We start from the raw sequence: 19,677 nt of genomic DNA on the forward strand, positions 1-19,677 counted from the left end.
ATACTTATTTGAAACAACCTTAGGAAGGAATCCAGGTTTAGTACGCAAAACCACCTTATCAGAATGGAATATAAGATAAGGCGAGTCGCATTGTAACGCAGATAGATCAGAAACTCTTCGAGCAGAAGAGATAGCTACTAAAAACAGAACTTTCCAAGATAGAAGTTTAATATCTATGGAATGCATGGGTTCAAACGGAACCCCTTGAAGAACATTTAAAACTAAATTCAAACTCCATGGCGGAGCAACAGGTTTATACACAGGCTTAATTCTAACCAAAGCCTGACAAAATGACTGAACATCTGGGACATCTGCCAGACGCTTGTGTAGTAAGATTGACAAAGCAGAAATCTGTCCCTTTAAGGAACTAGCTGATAACCCCTTCTCCAATCCTTCTTGGAGAAAGGACAAAATCCTAGGAATCCTGATCTCACTCCATGAGTAGCCTTTGGATTCGCACCAATAAAGATATTTACACCATATCTTATGATAAATTTTCCTAGTGACAGGCTTTCGAGCCTGAATCAAGGTATCAATGACCGACTCAGAGAATCGCCGCTTAGATAAAATCAAACGTTCAATCTCCAGGCAGTCAGCTGCAGAGAAACTAGATTTGTATGTTGGAACGGACCCTGAATGAGAAGGACCTATCTCAGTGGCAATTTCCACGGTGGCAGAGATGACATTTCCACCAGGTCTGCATACCAAGTCCTACGTGGCCATCAGACGAGGTAGAAGAGGAAAAGGAGGAAACACATATGCCAGGTTGAACGACCACGGTACTGCTAGAGCATCTATCAGTACTGCTTGAGGATCCCTTGATCTGGACCCATAACAAGGAAGTTTGGCATTCTGACGAGATGCCATCAGATCCAATTCTGGTGTGCCCCATTGATGAATCAATTGTGCAAACACCTCTGGATGGAGCTCCCACTCCCCCAGATGAAAAGTCTGACGACTTAGAAAATCCGCTTCCCAGTTCTCCAGTCCTGGGATATAGATTGCTGATAGATGGCAAGAGTGAGTCTCTGCCCATCGAATTACTTTGGAAACCTCTATCATCGCTAGAGAACTCTTTGTTCCCCCTTGATCATTGATATATGCTACAGTCGTGATATTGTCCGACTGGAATCTTATGAATTTGGCCGAAGCCAGCTGAGGCCACGCCTGAAGCGCGTTTAATATCGCTCTCAGTTCTAGAATATTTATTGGAAGTAGGGTCTCCTCCTGAGTCCACACACCCTGAGTCTTCAGGGAATTCCAGACTGCACCCCAGCCCAAGAGGCTGGCGCCCGTCGTCACTATGACCCATGCTGGCCTGCGGAAGCACATTCCCTGGGACAGATGATCCTGTGACAACCAACAAAGAAGAGAGTCTCTGGTCTCTTGATCCAGATTTATCCGCGGAGATAAATCCGCATAATCCTCATTCCACTGTCTGAGCATGCACAGTTGCAGTGGTCTGAGATGCAAGCGAGCAAACGGAACTATGTCCATTGCCACTACCATTAGTCCAATTACCTCCATACACTGAGCCACTGACGGCCGAGGGATGGAATGAAGTGCTCGCAAAGTGGTTAAGATCTTTGCTTTTCTGACCTCCGTCATGTCTACCGAGTCTATCAGAGTTCCTAGGAATGGAACTCTTGTCAGAGGAACAAGTGAACTCTTTTTTACGTTCACCTTCCACCCGTGAGATCTTAGAAAAGCCAACACGATGTCCGTGTGAGATTTGGCTAGATGGTAAGTTGACGCCTGAATCAAAATATCGTCCAGATAGGGCACCACTGCTATGCCCCACGGCCTTAGAACCGCCAGAAGGGACCCTAGCACCTTTGTGAAAATTCTGGGAGCTGTGGCCAACCCGAAAGGAAGGGCCACAAAGTGGTAATGTTTATCCAGGAAGGCGAACCTGAGGAACTGGTGATGATCTTTGTGGATAGGAATGTGAAGATATGCATCCTTCAAATCCACGGTGGTCATATATTGACCCTCCTGGATAATTGGTAAAATTGTCCGAATAGTCTCCATCTTGAAGGATGGGACTCTGAGAAATTTGTTTAGAGTTTTGAGATCTAAAATCGGTCTGAAGGTTCCCTCTTTTTTGGGAACCACGAACAGATTGGAGTAAAACCCCTGCCCTTGTTCTACTTTCTGGTTGAAGAATGCCTCTCTTTTTGTCTGGTTTACAGACAAACGTTAAAGATGAAATCTCCCCCTTGGGAGAGAATCTTTGAATTCTAGACGATACCCCTGGGTCACGATTTCTAAAGCCCAGGAATCCTGAACGTCTGTTGCCCAAGCCTGAGCGAAGAGAGAAAGTCTGCCCCCTACTAGATCCGGTCCCGGATCGAGGGCTGCCCCTTCATGCTGTTTTGGAAGCAGCAGTGGGCTTCTTGGCCTGTTTACCTTTATTCCAGGTCTGGTTAGGTCTCCAGGCTGACTTGGATTGAGCAAAATTCCCCTCCTGCTTTGTGGCAGAGGAGGAAGTAGAGGGTCCACCTTTAAAGTTTCGAAAGGAACGAAAATTATTTTGATTGGCCCTCATTTTATTTGTCTTGTCCCGAGGAAGGGCATGGCCTTTACCTCCAGTAATGTCGGAAATGATCTCCTTCAGTTCAGGCCCGAATAGGGTCTTACCTTTGAAAGGAATAGCTAACAGCTTAGATTTTGATGACACATCAACAGACCAGGACTTAAGCCATAACGCTCTATGCGCTAAAATGGCAAAGCCTGCATTCTTTGCCGCTAATTTAGCCATTTGAAAAGCGGCATCTGTAATAAAAGAATTATCTAGCTTGAGAGCCTTATTTCTATCCAAAATATCATCTAATGGGGTCTCAACCTTAAGAGACTCCTCTAGAGCCTCAAACCAAAAAGCTGCTGCAGTAGTTACAGGAACAATGCACGCTATAGGTTGTAGAAGAAAACCCTGATAAATAAAAAATTTCTTTAGAAGACCCTCTAAAAATTTTTATCCATAGGATCTTTGAAAGCACAACTGTCCTCAATAGGTATAGTTGTACGCTTATCCAGGGTAGAAATAGCTCCCTCCACCTTAGGGACCATCTGCCACGAATCCCGAATGGTGTCAGATATGGGAAACATTTTCTTAAAAGTAGGAGGGGGAGAGAATGGAATGCCTGGTCTATCCCATTCCTTAGTAACAATGTCCGAAATCCTCTTAGGGACTGGAAAAACATTAGTGTAAGTAGGGACCTCTAGATATTTATCCATTTTACACAATTTCTCTGGTGGTTTTACAATAGGGTCACAATCATCCAGAGTCGCTAAAACCTCAATGAGTAACAAGCGGAGGTGTTCAAGCTTAAACTTAAAGGCCGTCATATCCGAGTCTGTTTGAGGGAACATCTTTCCTGAATCAGAAAGCTCTCCTCAGACAGCAATTCCCCCACCCCCAAATCAGAACACTGTGAGGGTGCATCGGAGATGGCCAATAAAGCATCAGAGGGCTCAGCATTTACTCTAATACCTGACCTACTGTGCTTACCCTGTAAACCAGGCAGTTTAGATAATACCTCTGTAAGGGTAGTAGACATAACTGCAGCCATATCTCGCAGGGTGAAAGAATTAGACACACTAGAAGTACTTGGCGTCGCTTGGGCGGGCGTTAAAGGTTGTGACACTTGGGGAGAAGTAGATGGCATAACCTGATTCTCTTCTGACTGAGAATCATCCTGAGACATACTTTTATCAGCTAAAATATGTTCTTTGCAATGTAAGGCCCTTTCAGTACATGGACACATTTTAAGTGGGGGTTTCACAATGGCTTCTAAACACATGGAACATTGGCTTTCCTCAATGTCAGACATGTTAAAACAGGCTAGTAATGACCACAAACAGACTTGAAAACACTTTATTTTGTGAAAAAAATAATCTGAAAAAACGGTACTGCGCCTTTAAGAGAAAAAAAGCATACAATTTTTCCAAAACTGCTTTAAAACGATAACATTATCACAATTTTATGATAAATGCATCCCAACTTGTCAGCTAAGTTTCCCCACAAGGAAAGGAATACTTAACCCTTAAGACCAAAAAACGTTGTGCTAAAAAACGTTAAGTTCAAACAAAAACACCCCCTGCACCTCGCCACAGCCCTGCTGTAGGCGCCTACCTGCCCTCAGGGGTCTGCAAAATCTGATTAACCCTTCGATTAGGCCCAAAAAGTCCCTGAAAGGCCCACCGGAGTTGGAGCTTGCTGCTTGTCTGGGAAAAACAACTGCGCAACCGAGGCACGAAAATAGGCCTCGCCCATCTCACTCGATGTCTCACAGCCTAAAATAACCGCACCAGAGCGGTCTAAAACCTAGCCATGTGGGTTCATATACCCATTTAGTGAAGCCATGTGTACCCTCCATTTTTAAAATAAAGTAAAAACGTTTGCCACAAAAAACGTTATCTTTAACTCCTAACATAGAAACGTTTGCCCACAAACATCATACCATCAGTGTCAACCATTTTTTATAGCCCAATATACAGGTCCAGTAATATCCCTCTCAATGCATTAGGATTACTGCTTACCCTTTCCCTCATGGGGATACTGTCAGCCAATTCTGAAATAACACAGTCTCTCCAGAAAAAAATGACTGAACATACCTCAATGCTTGTAGCATGAAAACCGTTCCTCACACTGAAGTTTCTTAAGTACTCGTCAGCCATTCTGTGGAAACTACTCTGGATCTTAGTAACAACTGCTAAGATCATCAGTCTCCAGGCAGAAGTCTTCATCCATCTGCTGCCTGGGAGAAAATAGCACTCACCGGTACCATTTAAAATAAATAAATCTTTGCCACTTCCTGTTAGCAGGAGGATAATATCCCACAAGTAAAGGATGAATCCGTGGACTCGTCGTATCTTATAGAAGAAAAGAACTTTCCAAGATAACAATTTAATGTCAACAGTATGCATAGACTCAAACGGAGCCTGCTGCAAAACACTAAGAACTAGATTGAGGCTCCAAGGCGGAGCCCCAGATCTAAATACGGGTCTGATCCTAGCCAGAGCCTTAACAAAGGACTTCACATCCGGAAGCTCAGCCAATCTTTTGTGCAGTAACACCGACAGGGCCGATATCTGTCCCTTCATGGAACTTGCAGATAAACCCTTCTCCAGTCCGTCTTGCAGTAAAGCTAAAATTCTGGCAACATTAACCTTATGCCAGAAAAAAACACACTCTTCACACCAGTACAAATAAGTCCTCCACACTTTATGGTAGATACGACGGGTAACTGGTTTACGAGCTTAAACCAGAGTGTCGATAACTAAAAAAAAACTCTCTCTTTGCCAAGACTAAGCGTTCAATCTCCACCCAGTCAGCCTCAGAGAATCTAGATTTTGATGAACGAAGGGACCCTGTATTAGCAGATCTCTGAGACAAGGTAACCTCCACTGAGGAGATGAGGACATACTCACCAGATCCGCAAACCACGTCCTTTGCAGCCACGACACAGCAATCAGAATCAAAGATGCTCGCTCCTGCTTGATGCACGCCACCACATGAGGGAGAAGCGGTAATGGAGGAAAAAATCCATGGTACTGATACGGTAGTTCTGTCTGAGGATCCCTTGACCCGTACCTGGGTAGCTTGGTACTGAGGAGGGATGCCATGAGATCTATCTCTGGCATCCCCCACTCACTGCATATCTCTGCCAACACCTCGGGTGAAGAGACCATTCCCCTGGGTGAAAGGATTTCCTGCTGAGGAAGTCCACTTCCCAGTTGTCCACACCCGGAATGTGTGTGTGATTCTCTGCCTACTCTAGTATCTGAGATAATTCTCTCATCGCCAAGGAACTTCTCTCCCCCCCCCGATGGTTGATATAGGCAACCAACGTTATATTGTCTGATTGGAATCTGATAACCTGGGACAAACCAAGAAGGGGCCAAGCCTTCAAGGCATTGAAGATTGCCCGGAGTTCCAAAATATTGATTGGAAGGGAGAAATCCTCCAGAGACCACAGACCTTGTGCCTTCTTGGCACCCCAAACGGCTTCCCAGCCAGAAAGGCTTGCATCCGTAGTCACAATCTGCCAGGACGGTCTTAAAAAGCATGTGCCAGATGATCTGGACAGAGCTACCAGGAGAGCGAGTCTGTCGACAGGCTGTCCAGCACAATCTGTTGAGAAAGACCTGAATGGTCGCTGTTTCATTGTCTCAGCATGCATAGTTGTAAGGGTCTGAGGTGGAATCTGGCAAAAGGAATGATGTCCATGCAGGCCACCATGAGTCCGATTACCTCCATACACAGAGGCACTGAGGGTCTCGAGGAGGCCTGGAGGGCAACACATGCAGAAGTTAGCTTGCAAAGTCTATGATCTGTGAGGAATATTCTCATGGATATGGCCTCTATTATAGTTCATAGAAAGTTCACCCTTGTACTTGGAGTAAGAGAATTTTTTTCCAAATGTATCTTTTATTCATGTGATTGAAGAAGATTGAGAAGGGACACCGAATGTTCTTCCGCTAGGTGAAAAGATGGTGCCTGTACCAAGATATCATCCAGGTAAGGCGCTACTGCAATACCTTGTGTTCTGGCAACGGCTAGAAGAGCCCCTAGAACCTTTGCAAATATCCTTCGAGCAGAAGCTAGGCCAAATGGAAGAGCTATGAACTGGTCCAGAAAAGCAAACCTCAGGAACTGAAAATGTTACCTGTGAATCAGGACGTGAAGGTTTGCATCCTTTAGGTTTATTGTGGTCATAAACTTTCCTACCTGAACCAGAGGAAGAAGTGACAGTATTATCTCCTTGAAAGAGGGAACACTCAGAAACGTGTTTAGACACTTTAGGTCCAGAATTAGATGAAAAGTCCCCTCCTTCTTTGGAACCACGAAAAAGGTTTGAATAAAACCCCAAACCTCTTTCTGCTGTAGGTACCGGGACAATTACTCCTAGAGGGGAGAGATCTTGTACGCAACCTTAGAAGGCAGCCTTTTTTTCCGGTCTTGTAGAAAGACTGGAGAGTAGGAATCTGCCCCTGAACAGATGAGACTTGAATCCTATTCTGTATCCTTAAGATACAATCTTCAGGACCCAAGGGTCAGGCCCGGACTGACCATCGGGCATTGCGGTCAAATGCCCGGTGGGCCGCTGGTCCCCTTGGTCCCGCCCACCTCTTTGGCGTGGGACGCTGGGTCATCAGGAGGAATCCTCAGTGGAGCTCAGTACATTAAGTCAGTGAATTATGTGATCTGAAGGCTTCTGGTAGTGTAGAATATGTATGAGGGGCAGCAGCCAGGTACAGACCGTGCTGGCCGTGGGGGACTTGCAACTAGGGAAGGCAGCAAGCAGGCAGGGACTTGGAGAGTGGAGGCTCAGGCTGCCGGTCTGAGAGTCCCTGGGTCCTGATGATTGACTCACACACTGTGCTTCACTGAAAGCTGAGCTGACGAGACACAGTCGTCACTAAGAACTTAAAAGTTCTGTTTGGATGCTGCTGGCAATCAGGAAGCACAGCGTGTGAGTGTCAAGTTGAATTTGGTGCATTTATGGTGACCGAATAGGAGGAGGTGCTTTTGCTTTGGCAGCTGAGTTGAAAGTTCACTCACTGGCCACCGGCATCCTCCTTGACTGAGCAGCATTGTTAATAATCTTCTAGTTCACAAGCTGATTGTGTTGCTAAGCTGGGGAAATTTATGTGAAAGCCTTAAGTCCTGCTGGCAGAAAGTAGAATGGTGAGCCAGGTAAGAACTAGTGCAGCAGCTAGTTTTGTTTATATTATTCACTGTCTCAGCCTTGGTATTTAGCAGGAGCTGCTGCGGCACTAGTTCCATTTACTTTGACAGATTTACAGCAGCACCAAGCTGTCCTCTCTCGCCCTCCCCTGCCCCTTAACTGTATTGGCTGCTTGAATGATCCAGCAGAGAAAGCATTATCTGTAGCAGTTTTGTTCTCCCCAGAACACAGCACTTACAGGTCAGTGACACCAGGCTTACATACCTAAGCTTTTTATCATTTATCCTATTTGCAGGCACACAATGCTAAGCACAGTTAATACAATGCCTGAAACCAAATAACAGCCCCATCTAAATTAAAGCTGTGGGATGCTACTTAGTTGTGTCCCTGATATAAATGTGTATGCTTTGCGTATTTGTTCATGTTTTGTGTGTCTGCATATAAGTGAATGCTATGAAGCGTGCGTATGTTGTGTATGTGGTGTGTGTGTATGTTGTGTGTCTGCATGTGTGTATGCTGTGTCTGAATCTATGTGGTGTGTGTATATATTATGTGTCTGAATATATTCTGTGTGTCTGAATGTATTGTGTGTGTATGTTGTGTGTTCGCATATATGTGGTGTGTGTGTGTGTATGCATGTGCCTGCACGTGTATGTTGTGTTTTTATGTTGTGTCTGAATGTATTGTGTGTGTATGTTGTGTGTCTGCCTATATATGTATCTGGTGTGTGTATGTTGTGTGTCTGCATGTGTGTATGCTGTGTCTGAATCTACGTGTATGTGGTGTGTGTGTGTATGTTGTGTGTCTGCATGTATCGTGTGTGTATGTTGTTTGTTTGCATATATGTGTATGAGGTGTGTGTGTATGTTGTTTGCATATATGTGTATGAGGTGTGTGTGTGTGTTATGTTGTGTGTCTGAATGTATTGTGTGTGTATGCTGTGCCTCTGCCTATATGTGTATCTGGTGTGTGTATGTTGTGTGCCTGCATGCATGTGGCGTGTGTATGTTGTGTCTGCGTGTATGTGAAAGCTGTGTAGAGTGTGGTGTGCGTCTGCATGTATGTGAATGCTGTTTATGTTTTGTGCCTGCATGTATGTTAAGGTGACCACGTGTCCCATATTGCCCGGGACAGTCCTGCATTTTAAAGGTCTATCTTAGCCTCCAAACACAATAAGCATTTTTCAAATGAATCAACTTCAGCATTAGTGTCCATAAATGGGTATCAGTTCCTAGCAATTAACAAGAATTTTAAATGCAAAATTAGGTTTATTTATATGAAGCAATAAAACATAAATGAGGTCTTACCCCTCCAGAAGTTGCTAACCCACTAGCACAGAAAACCGGACACCCGGTAGCAAAATACACCTCCTTGTTACCGGAACAACCCAAATCCACTTGCAACTGTAGAATTCCCCCTCCAGAGGAAACTGCAACCTCCACACTCGCCGCTGCAAACTCCAATCTAAACAGAGAAGCCGAAAACCAGAAGTGCCGAGGAGCGGTTTTTATTTTTAAATTGCGCCAAACAAAAACAGCGCGAAAACCAACAGCAGTACAGAAAAGTGATTGGGCCAAATAAGCTGAGCTGAAAAGCGATTGTAACAAGTTAAAAGTAAAACAAACACCTGTCAAACACTTTATACACTCTCAATCTCTGAGCCCCAATAAAATATAATGTCTCTCTTCACATATAAGCACTGCCCCTAAAACAGATTCAAATGCTTTCCACAAAGGATTTAACCCCTATAGTGCCGGTACCTTCAAACCTAGAAGGGAAAGCACTTACCTATGGATCCTGCTCTGTCAGACAGGAGCTGTTTTCTGAGGTGTGGCAGCTTCTCTTTTTCTACCAGGGACCTATAGAAATGAAAGAACAGAGTAAACAACCCTGGGTTTCTATAATAGGGGTAGCAATAATGTTAGAAGTTTAAGCAAAGACCACCTTGCTTTCTTCTAACTGCTAATAGCCACCATTACTCTTACTAGAGAGATTGACATGGACACAGCTAGTCCCCAATCCTTGCTTGCAGGGAAAAGTACCCATAAAAGTATTAAAAGAAATCTTCAGACAACATTTTCGCCATTCTCCCGTGATCAAGGCAAAGAGAATGACTGGGGGTTATGGGTAAGAGAAGTATTACTTAACAGCTCTGCTGGGGTGCTCTTTGCCTCTTCCTGCTGGCCAGGAGTGAATATCCCACTAGTAATTAGAATGTTTTGTGGACTCTCCATGCCATAGGAAAGAAATTCACACAATATACGTATATGCATTTGTGACTGACTGATGGCTGTCACATGATGCAGTGAGAGTAGACATAACTGAAATTTGTCAGAAAAAACTAATTTGAAGTTCAGACTAAGTGCTATTGCATTGTATTTTGATCATGTATTTGTTGATTATGCAAATCTACTGTATTTACTGGCCCTTATTTACTGGTCCTTTAACAGTACTGAGCAAAAAGTCTATACCCTATAAAATAATAATAGGACTGAAATCACGTTTATTAAAAGGTATATTTCAAAAATGTAATTAAAGTGTGTAAACTTCAATCAGCCTCCAATAGGCCAACATATTTAAAAACTAATATTGGCAACTCTGATCACTAAATAAACCCTATAATACGACACACTCCTTACATTCATGCATAATGTACTAATACACAATGAAAGCCAACCTTTGACATCAAATCAATATTGAATCTTCGTCCTTCCTTGACAATCTGAGAGTAGGTTATCTTCTGTGTGTCACTGTGAGTACTCTCATTGACACTCTGACCAGGATCTGCCTGCTGCTCTTCACATGTCTCTGGCTCAGGAGATGAAGTGGTTTCACATTTTGATGGCACAATTGGATCTTCGCTTTTGTCTGGAATTTCAGGGTCTTTCTTTTGATCTTGCTCTGGAGGAATCTCACAATTTATGTCACCCGTTGAGTTTTCTTGATCTGAGGGACCACTTACAGGAAGTGTTGATGGGTTTTCTGTGGTTAACAGTGAAACGTTTATATTCAGAGAACCAGCTTCTTCACTATCTTCTACACCTTCACTGCTAGAAAAAAGATAAAAAAAGAACAGACATTTTCATAGGCATTAGTGTCTTGACTGAATGTAACCTTCTGTTGCAATATACTATAAACCTTTACTACACACACTCATACTGTGAGAAGTTTCTTTTATGCATCGTTCTTTTTTCATTAATACTAAAATGTTATCTTCATTAGGGGTACACTCTATTTCACTGCAACAGATTGCAGCTACTTGTATGGAAGGCTCTCACTCTTTGTTTTATTAATGCTGTGCATTAGTGCATACTGCTAACATTAACTGAACAGTATTGATGTGTATTAGCAGGAAACATAACAGCAGCATTTTGTGCTCGTCTGTATGGCTCTGCAATGGTTTTGCAGTCTTATGTCTGCTACCATTGGAAATAACCAGTGTGGTGTGCACTATATAACACTGTGGTCAGCAGAGTACATTTTCCATAAAGGTTGTTTATTGGCGCAGTGGTACAACTATGCCCCAAGCAAAGAAATCTGAATACATGTTTAATCAATTGTAACTCTTTCCAATTATAATATGTTATCTTCATTAGGGGTTGTGCACTATTTTTCAGAATAACATTTTTAGTGGGTAAGGGGGTAACCACTGTGTTAGAGCAAATGGGTAAAAAACACAGTTAAATTCAGCTCCAGAACAGCACTGGCTAGGACATAGATGAACACATTAGGTGAGTCAATGACAAAATGCATATGTGCATAGCCACTATCAGCTAGCTCCCAGTATTACATTGCTGCTCCTGAAACTACCTAGGTATGCTTTTAAACAAAGAATACCAAGAAAACAAAGTAAACTTAATAATAGGAGCACAGTGAAAGTGTAATTTTACTTTCATGTGCCTTCAACAGAACATATATAAAATAGGTTTCAGAAAGAGAGGGAAGTGAACATACTTGAAGGTCACCTAATGTGTAATGAGACTAACAATAGAAACAAAACAAAAATGTTTTCATCAGATAATTAATCGAACAGCTATAAAACCAGTTGGAAGAATCTTCGTAAGTCGGCCAGTAAAAAATAAACACATACTACAGGCGCAAACAAAACACTTCATCAGGAACCGCTGATATTGGGATAATACCATCTCTGACATAAGACAGAATAGGAAATATATTTGAAATTTCAAAAAATATAAATTATACTTACCTGATAATTTTATTTACATCGTGGGGAGGAGAGTCCACGGCTTCATTCATTACTTGTGGGAAATAAGAACCTGGCCACCAGAAGGAGGCAAAGACACCCCAGCCAAAGGCTTAAATACCTCCCACACTGCCCTCATCCCCCAGTCATTCTGCCGAGGGAACAAGAAACAGTAGGAGAAATATCAGGGTATAAATGGTGCCAGAAGAATAAACTAAATTTAGGTCTGCCCAACGGAGCAACGGAAATAAAATTATCAGGTAAGCATAATTTATGTTTTCCATCTAAAGGGGAGGAGAGTCCACGGCTTTACTCATTACTTGTGGGAACAAATACCCAAGCTCTAGAGGACATTGAATAAAAAAAAGGGAGGGCAAAGAGGCGGGCCCTAATCTGAGGGCGACACTGAATGAAAAAACGGTAGGGCAAAGAGATGGGGACCCTAATCTGAGGGCACCACAGCCTGCAAAACCTTTCTTACAAAAAACGCTTCAGCCGAAGCAAAAACATAAAATTTGTAAACCTTTGTAAAAGTGTGCAAGGATGACAAGGTGGCTGCCTTACAAATCTGCTCCATAGAGGCCTCATTCTTAAAGGCCCAAGAAACAGCCACAACTCTAGTTGAATAAGCCGTGATCCTCTGAGGAGGCTTATGTCCCGCTGTCTCGTAGGCCAAGAGATGTAGACTGTCTGAAATCCTTTGTAGCCTGAAGAAAAAACTTCAAAGCCCGAACCACATCCAAATTATTAAGTAACTTCTCCTTAGGAGAAGAGGGGTTAGAACACAAAGAAGGAACAACTATTTCCTGATTGATGTAACGGTTAGACACAACCTTGGGAAGGAATCCCAAACCAGTGTGAAGAACGGCCTTATCAGCGTGAAAGACCAAATAAGGAGGCTCATATTGCAAGGCCGCCAACTCAGAGACTCTGCGCGCTGATGCAATAGCCAACCGAAAGAGAACCTTCCAGGAAAGAATCTTAAAAACAATACAGAACCCTCTGCAACACCGTCAGAACCAGATTCAAGCTCCATGGAGGAGTGGACTGTCTAAAAACAGAGCTTGAACAAAAAAGACTGAATATCAGGAAGCTCAGGGAGCCTCTTGTGCAACAAAACAGATAATGCCGAAATTTGTCCCTTTAGGAACTTGCGGCAAGCCCCTTCTCCAACCCATCCTGCAGAAAGGACAGAATCCTGGATACCTTAATCTTGTGCCAATGATATCCATGCTTCTCACACCAGGACAAGTAAGTGCTCCACACCTTATGATAGATGCAACGAGTGACCGGCTTCCTGGCCTGAACGAGAGTATCAATCACTTTCTCAGAAAACCCTCTCTTGGCCAAGACTAAGCGCTCAATCTCCACGCAGTCAGCCTCAGAGAATCTAGATTTTGATGTTGAAAGGGACCCTGTATCAACAGATCCCTGTGACAGGGTAACCTCCATGGAGGAGAAGATGACATCCCCACCAGATCTGCAAACCACGTCCTCCGCGGCCACGACGGAGCAATCAGAATAGCTGAAGCTTGATCCTGCTTTATGCGGGCCACTATACGATGTAGCAGTGACAACAGTGGAAAAATGTAAGCTAGGTTGAACCCCCAAGGCACCACTAAGGCATCTATCAGCTCTGCTTGGGGATCCCTAGACCACGACCCGTTATCTGGGTAGCTTGCAATCAAGTCTGGACGCCATGAGATCCATCTCCGGCGTCCCCCATCTGTGACAAATCTCAGCAAACACCTTGGGGTGAAGAGACCATTCCCCCGGATGGAAGGATTGCCTGATGAGAAAATCCACTTCCCAGTTGTCCACACCCAGAATGTGGATTGCTGAGAGCGAGCAGCTGTGGGACTCTGCCCATTCCAATATCCGAGAAACCTCCCTCATCGCTAGAGAACTTCTCGTCCCCCCCTGATGGTTGATGTAAGCCACCGAGGTAATGTCTGTCTGGAATCTGATGAAGCTGACAGAACCCAGAAAAGGCCCCACCTTCAGAGCATTGTAGATTGCTCGAAGTTCCAGAATATTGATCGGGAGGAGAGACTCATCTCGAGACCATTTTCCATGTGCCATCCTGGCACCCCAAACAGCTCCCCATCCTGCCAAACTTGCATCCGTGGTCCCAATCTCCCGCACGGTCTCAGGAAGGATGTCCCTTGGAACGGTTGTTCTGGACGGATCCACCAAGAGAGGGAGCCCAGGAACTCCACCCTGTTGCTGGGAATCAGGGAACTCTTTCCTAAATTTATCTTCCAACCGTGAGATTGGAGCAAAAGAAGAACAGCCCTCGAGTGATCCTCTGCGACACTGAACAATGGCGTCTGGTCTAGGATGTCGTCCAGATAGGGCGCCACAGCAATGCCTCTGGATCTGGCTACTGCAAGTAATGCCCCCAGAACCTTTGTGAAGATTCTCGGGCCATCGCCAAACCGAACGGAAGGGCCACAAACTGGAAATGTTGGTCCAGAAACTCAAATCTCAAAAACCTGAAGTGATCCCTGTGGATTGGCACATGAAGGTAGGCATCCTTCAAGTCTTTAGCCGTCATGAACTGACCCTCTTGAACTAGGGGCAGAATAGACCTGATTGTTTCCATTTTGAACGATGGAACATCCAGAAACTTGTTTAAACATTTTAGGTCTAGAATCAGGCGGAACGTGCCCTCCTTCTTTAGGACCACGAAAACAGAATTTATGTTTACCTGATAAATTACTTTCTCCAACGGTGTGTCCGGTCCACGGCGTCATCCTTACTTGTGGGATATTCTCTTCCCCAACAGGAAATGGCAAAGAGCTCAGCAAAGCTGGTCACATGATCCCTCCTAGGCTCCGCCTTCCCCAGTCATTCGACCGACGTAAAGGAGGAATATTTGCATAGGAGAAATCATATGATACCGTGGTGACTGTAGTTAGAGAAAATAAATCATCAGACCTGATTAAAAAACCAGGGCGGGCCGTGGACCGGACACACCGTTGGAGAAAGTAATTTATCAGGTAAACATAAATTCTGTTTTCTCCAACATAGGTGTGTCCGGTCCACGGCGTCATCCTTACTTGTGGGAACCAATACCAAAGCTTTAGGACACGGATGATGGGAGGGAGCAAATCAGGTCACCCAGATGGAAGGCACCACGGCTTGCAAAACCTTTCTCCCAAAAATAGCCTCAGAAGAAGCAAAAGTATCAAATTTGTAAAATTTGGTAAAAGTGTGCAGTGAAGACCAAGTCGCTGCCTTACATATCTGATCAACAGAAGCCTCGTTCTTGAAGGCCCATGTGGAAGCCACAGCCCTAGTGGAATGAGCTGTGATTCTTTCAGGAGGCTGCCGTCCGGCAGTCTCATAAGCCAATCTGATGATGCTTTTAAGCCAAAAAGAGAGAGAGGTAGAAGTTGCTTTTTGACCTCTCCTTTTACCAGAATAAACAACAAACAAGGAAGATGTTTGTCTGAAATCCTTTGTAGCCTCTAAATAGAACTTTAGAGCACGAACTACATCCAAATTGTGCAACAAACGTTCCTTCTTTGAAACTGGATTCGGACACAAAGAAGGCACAACTATCTCCTGGTTAATATTTTTGTTAGAAACAACTTTCGGAAGAAAACCAGGTTTAGTACGCAAAACCACCTTATCTGCATGGAACACCAGATAAGGAGGAGAACACTGCAGAGCAGATAACTCTGAAACTCTTCTAGCAGAAGAAATTGCAACCAAAAACAAAACTTTCCAAGATAATAACTTGATATCTACGGAATGTAAGGGTTCAAACGGAACCCCTTGAAGAACTGAAAGAACTAAATTGAGACTCCAAGGAGGAGTCAAAGGTTTGTAGACAGGCTTGATTCTAACCAGAGCCTGAACAAAAGCCTGAACATCTGGCACGGCCGCCAGCTTCTTGTGAAGTAAAACAGATAAAGCAGAAATCTGTCCCTTCAAAGAACTTGCAGATAATCCTTTCTCCAAACCCTCTTGTAGAAAGGATAGAATCTTAGGAATTTTAACCCTGTTCCATGGGAATCCTTTCGATTCGCACCAACAGATATATTTTTTCCATACTTTATGGTAAATTTTTCTAGTTACAGGCTTTCTAGCCTGAATAAGAGTATCAATGACAGAATCTGAGAACCCACGCTTTGATAAAATCAAGCAGTCAGTTGGAGTGATGCCAGATTCGGATGTTCGAACGGACCTTGAACAAGAAGGTCCCGTCTCAACGGTAGCTTCCATGGTGGAGCCGATGACATATTCACCAGGTCTGCATACCAAGTTCTGCGTGGCCACGCAGGAGCTATCAAGATCACCGAAGCCCTCTCCTGATTGATCCTGGCTACCAGCCTGGGAATGAGAGGAAACGGTGGGAATACATAAGCTAGGTTGAAGGTCCAAGGTGCTACTAGTGCATCTACTAGAGTCGCCTTGGGATCCCTGGATCTGGACCCGTAGCAAGGAACCTTGAAGTTCTGACGAGACGCCATCAAATCCATGTCTGGAAAGCCCCATAATTGAGTTATTTGGGCAAAGATTTCCGGATGGAGTTCCCACTCCCCCGGATGAAATGTCTGACGACTCAGAAAATCCGCTTCCCAATTTTCCACTCCTGGGATGTGGATTGCAGACAAGTGGCAGGAGTGAAGCTCCGCCCATTGAATTACTTTGGTCACTTCTTCCATCGCCAGGGAACTCCTTGTTCCCCCCTGATGGTTGATATATGCAACAGTCGTCATGTTGTCTGATTGAAACCTTATGAATTTGGCCTTTGCTAGTTGAGGCCAAGCCTTGAGAGCATTGAATATCGCTCTCAGTTCCAGAATGTTTATCGGGAGAAGAGATTCTTCCCGAGACCATAGACCCTGAGCTTTCAGGTGTTTCCAGACCGCGCCCCAGCCCACCAGGCTGGCGTCGGTCGTTACAATGACCCACTCTGGTCTTCTGAAGCTCATCCCTTGGGACAGGTTGTCCAGGGTCAGCCACCAACGGAGTGAATCTCTGGTCCTCTGATCTACTTGGATCGTCGGGGACAAATCTGTATAATCCCCATTCCACTGTCTGAGCATGCACAGTTGTAATGGTCTTAGATGAATTCGCACAAAAGGAACTATGTCCATTGCCGCAACCATCAAACCTATTACTTCCATGCACTGCGCTATGGAAGGAAGAAGAACAGAATGAAGTACTTGACAAGAGCTTAGAAGTTTTGATTTTCTGGCTTCTGTCAGAAAAATCTTCATTTCCAAGGAGTCTATTATTGTTCCCAAGAAGGGAACTCTTGTTGACGGGAATAGAGAACTTTTTTCTACGTTCACTTTCCATCCGTGAGATCTGAGAAAGGCTAGGACAATGTCCGTATGAGCCTTTGCTTGAGGTAGAGACGACGCTTGAATCAGTATGTCGTCCAAGTAGGGTACTACTGCAATGCCCCTTGGCCTTAGCACCGCTAGAAGGGACCCTAGTACCTTTGTGAAAATTCTTGGAGCAGTGGCTAGTCCGAATGGAAGTGCCACAAACTGGTAATGCTTGTCCAGAAAGGCGAATCTTAGGAACCAACCCAATGATGTTCCTTGTGGATAGGAATATGTAGATACGCATCAAAAAACTCTGAGCCATCTCCGTGGAGATGTTGCCTGTGCAACGGCAAAGAGAATGACTGGGGAAGGCGGAGCCTAGGAGGGATCATGTGACCAGCTTTGCTGGGCTCTTTGCCATTTCCTGTTGGGGAAGAGAATATCCCACAAGTAAGGATGACGCCGTGGACCGGACACACCTATGTTGGAGAAAAGGTTTGAATAGTACCCTAGACCCCTTTCTGCTGGAGGTACTGGTAACTCAGAGAGAAGAGAGATCCCTCATACTTTCTAGAAAGGCTTCTCTCTTTTCCGGTCTGGAAGACAGATTTGACAGGAGGAATCTGCCCCTGGGCGGAAGAGATCTGAAACCTATCCTGTATCGCTGGGCGATAACCTCCAGAACCCAAGGGTCCTGAACGTCCTGCAACCAGACTTCTGATAAGAGAGATAATCTGCCCCCTACTTGGTCCGTTGACCGGTCGGGGGCCGCCCCTTCATGCCGACTTTGTTTCGGCTGGCTTTTTGTTCTGCTTGGACCTATTCGAAGATTGAGCTAACTTCCAAGTTCCCTTGGACTGATCTGCTTTTGCAGCAGGCTACTGGCGTTGGGCCTTGTCTGGGCGAAAGTGCCGAAAAGTAGATCCCTTAGGCTTAGCCTTCTTATCCTGCGGTAGGAAAGCCCCCTTGCCTCCCGTAACCGTGGATATGATCGAGTCCAATCATGGACCGAACAGAATCTTTCCCTGAAAGGGATGGGATAGCAGTCTAAACTTAGAGGTCATGTCCGCAGACCACGACTTTAGCCACAGAGCCCAGCGGGCTAGTACGGAAAACCCTGATACCTTTGCATTCAGGCGAATAATTTGCATATTAGCATAACAAATTAAAGAATTAGAGACTCTCAAGGCCTTAATTCTCTCCTGAATCTCGTCGAGTAGAGTCTCCCTCTCGACCATTTCAGACAGTGATTCGCACCAATATGTCACAACTCCGGCTACCGCAACAACTGCCGCTGCCGACTGAAAAACAAACCCCGTTTGCTGAAATATTTTTCTCAACATGTTTTCTAACTTTTTATCCATGGGCTCTAAATGACAAACTATCCTCGAGAGGAATCACTGTGACCCTGTCTTCCTGCGTTCTAATTATGTTAATAAAAAATGAAACAATCTTACCAGAATCTATGCCGTGGAACAGGAACACAGCCTCTCAAGTGTGACACTGTAGTAGCATTGCTCCTGACATGGACTTGAGTGTAGAAAGCAGGCAGCGAAACTCGTCAATGCGGATTGCTTATGGAGCTGTTAAAATGAGTCGGGATGGTTTAGTAGAAAGACTCTCCCTGCATCTCCAGACTCTAACTTTCACCCATGCTCTCACTGAGAGGCTGACAGGACTACTTAAAACTCCAGTCCCATTCCAAAGAGTACTACCCTCCATAAGAGACTACTCCAAATCTTCCGACACTTCTCTGCCAACCTCCTGTGACGAAAGGCAAAGAATGACTGGGGGATGAGGGAAGTGGGGGAGGTATTTAAGCCTTTGGCTGGGGTGTCTTTGCCGCCTCCTGGTGGCCAGGTTCATATTTCCCACAAGTAATGAATGAAGCCGTGGACTCTCCTGCCCTTTAGATGGAAATATATTTAGATGCCACAAAGAATAGGAAGCTAGTATTTCAATAACCAAAAATAAGAGCTAGAGGGAAAGGACTTTATTTAAGTGTCATAAGGCCAGATTCTAAAAAGATCTCTGGGCTGGAGAGATTCTAAAATAATGTTCACCAGCCCTTCTATTTCCCTGGTGGAATTATAAAAAGCCACTTTTTATCCTGAAAACAGGGTGTCTCTCTAATTTATATTTACCTGATAAATTCATTTTTTTTTTTCAGGGCGAGAGTCCACAATCCATTGCTCATGGGAATTACCCTTCTCTACCACTAGGAGGGGCAAAAATTCCCAAACCCCAATAGGCTCTATAAGCAGGGAAAAAAGATGTGCTGAAGAAATAACTAACCCCCCCAAAAAAAAACACAAGGGTGGGGTCTCATGGACTCTCACCACCATGAAAGAAATGAATTTATGAGGTAAGTATAAATTATGTTTTCTTTCATACAGGTGGTAAGAGTCTACGATCCATTACTCATGGGAACAAACACCCAAGCTGTGGAGTCCACAAGTAATAACAGAAAGGGAGGGATTTAAAAAAACAA

General features: G+C 44.4%; 1 protein-coding gene across 1 annotated transcript in view; it reads right to left on the minus strand.

Annotated features, from left to right (window-relative positions):
* CHM (CHM Rab escort protein) overlaps positions 1 to 19,677 on the minus strand; it is a 341,597-nt gene that overhangs the window by 233,752 nt on the left and 88,168 nt on the right. Inside the window, exon 5 of the mRNA XM_053715047.1 lies at positions 10,372 to 10,744. Within this exon, the coding sequence (XP_053571022.1) occupies positions 10,372 to 10,744 (373 nt within the window). The remainder of the gene's footprint in view (positions 1 to 10,371; positions 10,745 to 19,677) is intronic.

Source organism: Bombina bombina, chromosome 1 (genome assembly GCF_027579735.1).
Source record: "Bombina bombina isolate aBomBom1 chromosome 1, aBomBom1.pri, whole genome shotgun sequence".
NCBI classification, from domain to species: Eukaryota; Metazoa; Chordata; class Amphibia; order Anura; family Bombinatoridae; genus Bombina; species Bombina bombina.